The sequence below is a fragment of the Octopus bimaculoides genome, chromosome 24 (genome assembly GCF_001194135.2).
Source record: "Octopus bimaculoides isolate UCB-OBI-ISO-001 chromosome 24, ASM119413v2, whole genome shotgun sequence".
Taxonomy (NCBI): Eukaryota; Metazoa; Mollusca; class Cephalopoda; order Octopoda; family Octopodidae; genus Octopus; species Octopus bimaculoides.
The window spans coordinates 25,591,861-25,595,003 of NC_069004.1; the positions used below are offsets into that span (position 1 = coordinate 25,591,861).

Genomic DNA, 3,143 nt, shown 5'->3' on the forward strand with positions numbered 1-3,143 from the left:
TATATATATATAAGTCATCTCTACAGGTTGTTCACAAGATATCGCAAGTCCATCTCTCTCAGAATCGAGAGACCACCACAATATTACTTTCAAATTTTGCCACAAGGCCAGCATTTTTTTTTTTTTTTTGACGGGGTGTGAATCGATTACATCGACCCCAGTGCACAACTGGTACTCATTTTAACGACCCCGAAAGGATGAAAGGTAGAGTTGGCCTCTGTAGAATTTGAACTCAGAACATAAAGACGGAAGAAATGCCGCTAAGCATTTTGTCCGACGTGCTAACGATTCAGTCAGCTTGCTGCCTTAAAGGATAGCATAATATTAACATATTTTAAATTATTTAATGAAATGATAGATGAAATTCAGCTGGATGTTTCACTTATACAACGAATAAAAAATTATTAATGTTTTCTAATATATATAATAGCAGGAATTGAACTCTTTCTGGCCATATTTTTGAAAATTAGATTTTGTATAAAAAAAGAAATATTAAAAATTTTAGTCAGAAACAAAAAATGTCAGAAAGTCAGAAACAAGAAAAGAATGAAGATGTAAATACTGAGAGAACATTGAGGGGAAGCAATGGTGAGTAAAAATGGTGTGAAATTTTCCTTAACTGTTTAAGGATTTTAAAAATGGAAGAGTAAATAGACAAAGTAAAACCTCAAGAAGAGATGAGAGTAGCATATAGAAAATAGGGTGATAAATAAAAGTAAAGAAAATCAAGGAGAGATAAATATAGAGAGGGGAGAATGAGGTAAGATAAAGAAGGTTAAGGAAGAGAGAAAAGAGGTTAGAGCTCATAACATTAGGGTAAACGAATCACAAAAGGAAATCATTGGCTCTGTTATTTCTAATAAGTCAGCGCTTACTTATATAGGTTCTACTTCCATATACTTTAAAATACGATAAAATATCACTGCAACACTTTTATAAACCCAAATATATAAACGAAATAATACTCCTGCAATTTATATAGAAGTTTAAGTAGAAAGCTAAGCCTTACGTAGGAGATAGAAGACCTTATAATTTATGTTTGAGTGAAATCTTGACCACTATATATATACTATATGCTAAGCGAAACAAGCTGCTGTTGAGCTTTCGTGTATCCCGGTCAGTTGGTGTCTTCATCACTCTGTATACATTTCTATTGCATTTCAGACTTTGTGCCTACTGCTGTAAATATATTTGTAGACAATTCAGTTTCGGTGCGCAAATATCAAAAAACACTATCCATTTCTTTGCGGAGCATAGATTCGATCCACGTACTCTTCTGGGTTATGAAACAGCGTGCTTCCTCTGTAACACTCTACTCAATGAATGATTAAGCGAATATAAGGTATTACATTTCTTTTTATTGTCCGTTCTGTTACATTACTTCTATTTGTGTTATCTACCATATGTTATGTCTATGCATTGGACTGCTTCAAATGTACGCAATACATACTGCAGCACTGGGATGTTAATTTACTTACTGAAAGACATTTCATTCTGCCGATACTCCAAGAGTCACATTTGACAAACCGCATGTATAGGTCTATACGTTGCCGATTTTGTTCTGTAGGCGGGGGGGGGGGCCTCTTCATTTGCTATTTTCAGACCAGCCAAAAGCAAATCAATTCTATAGATGTTTCCCCAGGGCAGTGTAGCAAGCAAGATCGCCACTAATGTTTTGCTAAGTAAACATAATGAAAGGATTTCTTGTAAACACAGAGCCTCTTCGCCACCTAGCAAACATAAATTATGCTTCTAACTTTTACTGATCTCACCTAAGCGTTTGCGTATCTTACCACATGTTTGGTGTTTTATATTATTTTCTAATTTATTTTTAATCTTTCTATCTATATTTTAATTATTATCTACTTACTTAAGATGAGTTGTCTCCATTTTTAACCTTCAAAAATTTTACATGTATTAAGATTTAAAGTTATTATACAAGCTAACTTAAATATTTCGCTCCTTGATATATTTTATTTCTCCTATTAATTTTAGACAACTTTTTAAGTCGGAACGGTTAATTGTAAGGCTTCTGTGTAACATGTAATCTATTCCCTATAATCCACATGCGTCTTCTTCGCTATCCCTACTATTCTGTACGTCTCTAAACTTTTGTACGCTGCTATATACTTCATAATCGTTTCTTCTCATATCCCCAATATTTAATCTACTTTTTCCAGTCAAACTTCCATTTCGTTTAGAACAGTGATTCTCAAGGTGGGGCCTTGGAAATTTGTGGAGGGCTGTGGGATCCAATTTTTTTATCTTTTTTTTTTTAATTTTAAGTGGGACATGGAACTGTGAAAATCTTTTTTTTTAATCAATAACGTACTTTTTTTTACTCCTTACTTACTAAAAAGTTACCGGTAGATACTTTTGTATTAAGTAATCGTGATAAAATGATAATAATCAAGTTGTTATTTTTTCCAGCCTCTGGTGGGGGCATACATTTTTCTGGAAAGTTATAGTGGGGCCTGAAGAAAATAGGCTGGGAAACACTGCTTTAGGGTTTGACTCCAAAGACCTCATATTTTCGCTTTACCGTCTTCTCATCATATATTCTACTCTTTCCCTCTAAAGTAACACTTCGGCAAGACCACTTAAATTTTAATTCTACCATTGCATATTTTTATATAGTTTCTTTGTTTGATATATTTTCATTCCAATCGCCTTAAATTTCTTACACTTAATTTCTTGTTTTAGCTTAGGAACTAGACAGAAAGATAGGTAGTTAGAAGATAGATCGATAAAGCTAAAATATAAGGTGTCACAAGAAGATGATGTAGATATGTACCAAAGTGCTTTGTAAGGAATTGGCTGTACTTTGGTCCTTTCCAGGTTTTACAGATGATTGTGATTGTGGCAATGATGCTGTTCCTGTTGGCTACAAACAAAATATGACATTGGTCAAATATATACAAAAATTCCTCTGTGAAAATAGATAATTGCATTAAATTTAAATGAAATTGTCAAATGAATATTAAATGGAAATTATATAGCATGCATACGACCCAAATATAAACCACAGAAACACAAATACGCGCACAAACACACATACATACATGTACGCGCAAAGAAATACATACACACATAAAAACATGTGGGTGTATAATATAAATATCATTATATATATATATATATAT

At 33.0% G+C, this 3,143-nt stretch overlaps 1 protein-coding gene across 12 annotated transcripts in view; it reads right to left on the minus strand.

The window, feature by feature from the left end:
* LOC106871506 (uncharacterized) overlaps nt 1-3,143 on the minus strand; it is an 84,238-nt gene that overhangs the window by 21,172 nt on the left and 59,923 nt on the right. For 8 of the 12 annotated variants that reach the window (XM_014918005.2, XM_014918001.2, XM_052976386.1 and 5 more), the window contains one exon: nt 2,795-2,884. The exons of the other annotated variants lie outside the window; for them this stretch is intronic. In XM_014918005.2, the coding sequence (XP_014773491.2) occupies nt 2,795-2,884 (90 nt within the window). The remainder of the gene's footprint in view (nt 1-2,794; nt 2,885-3,143) is intronic. 12 annotated transcript variants of the gene reach the window in all.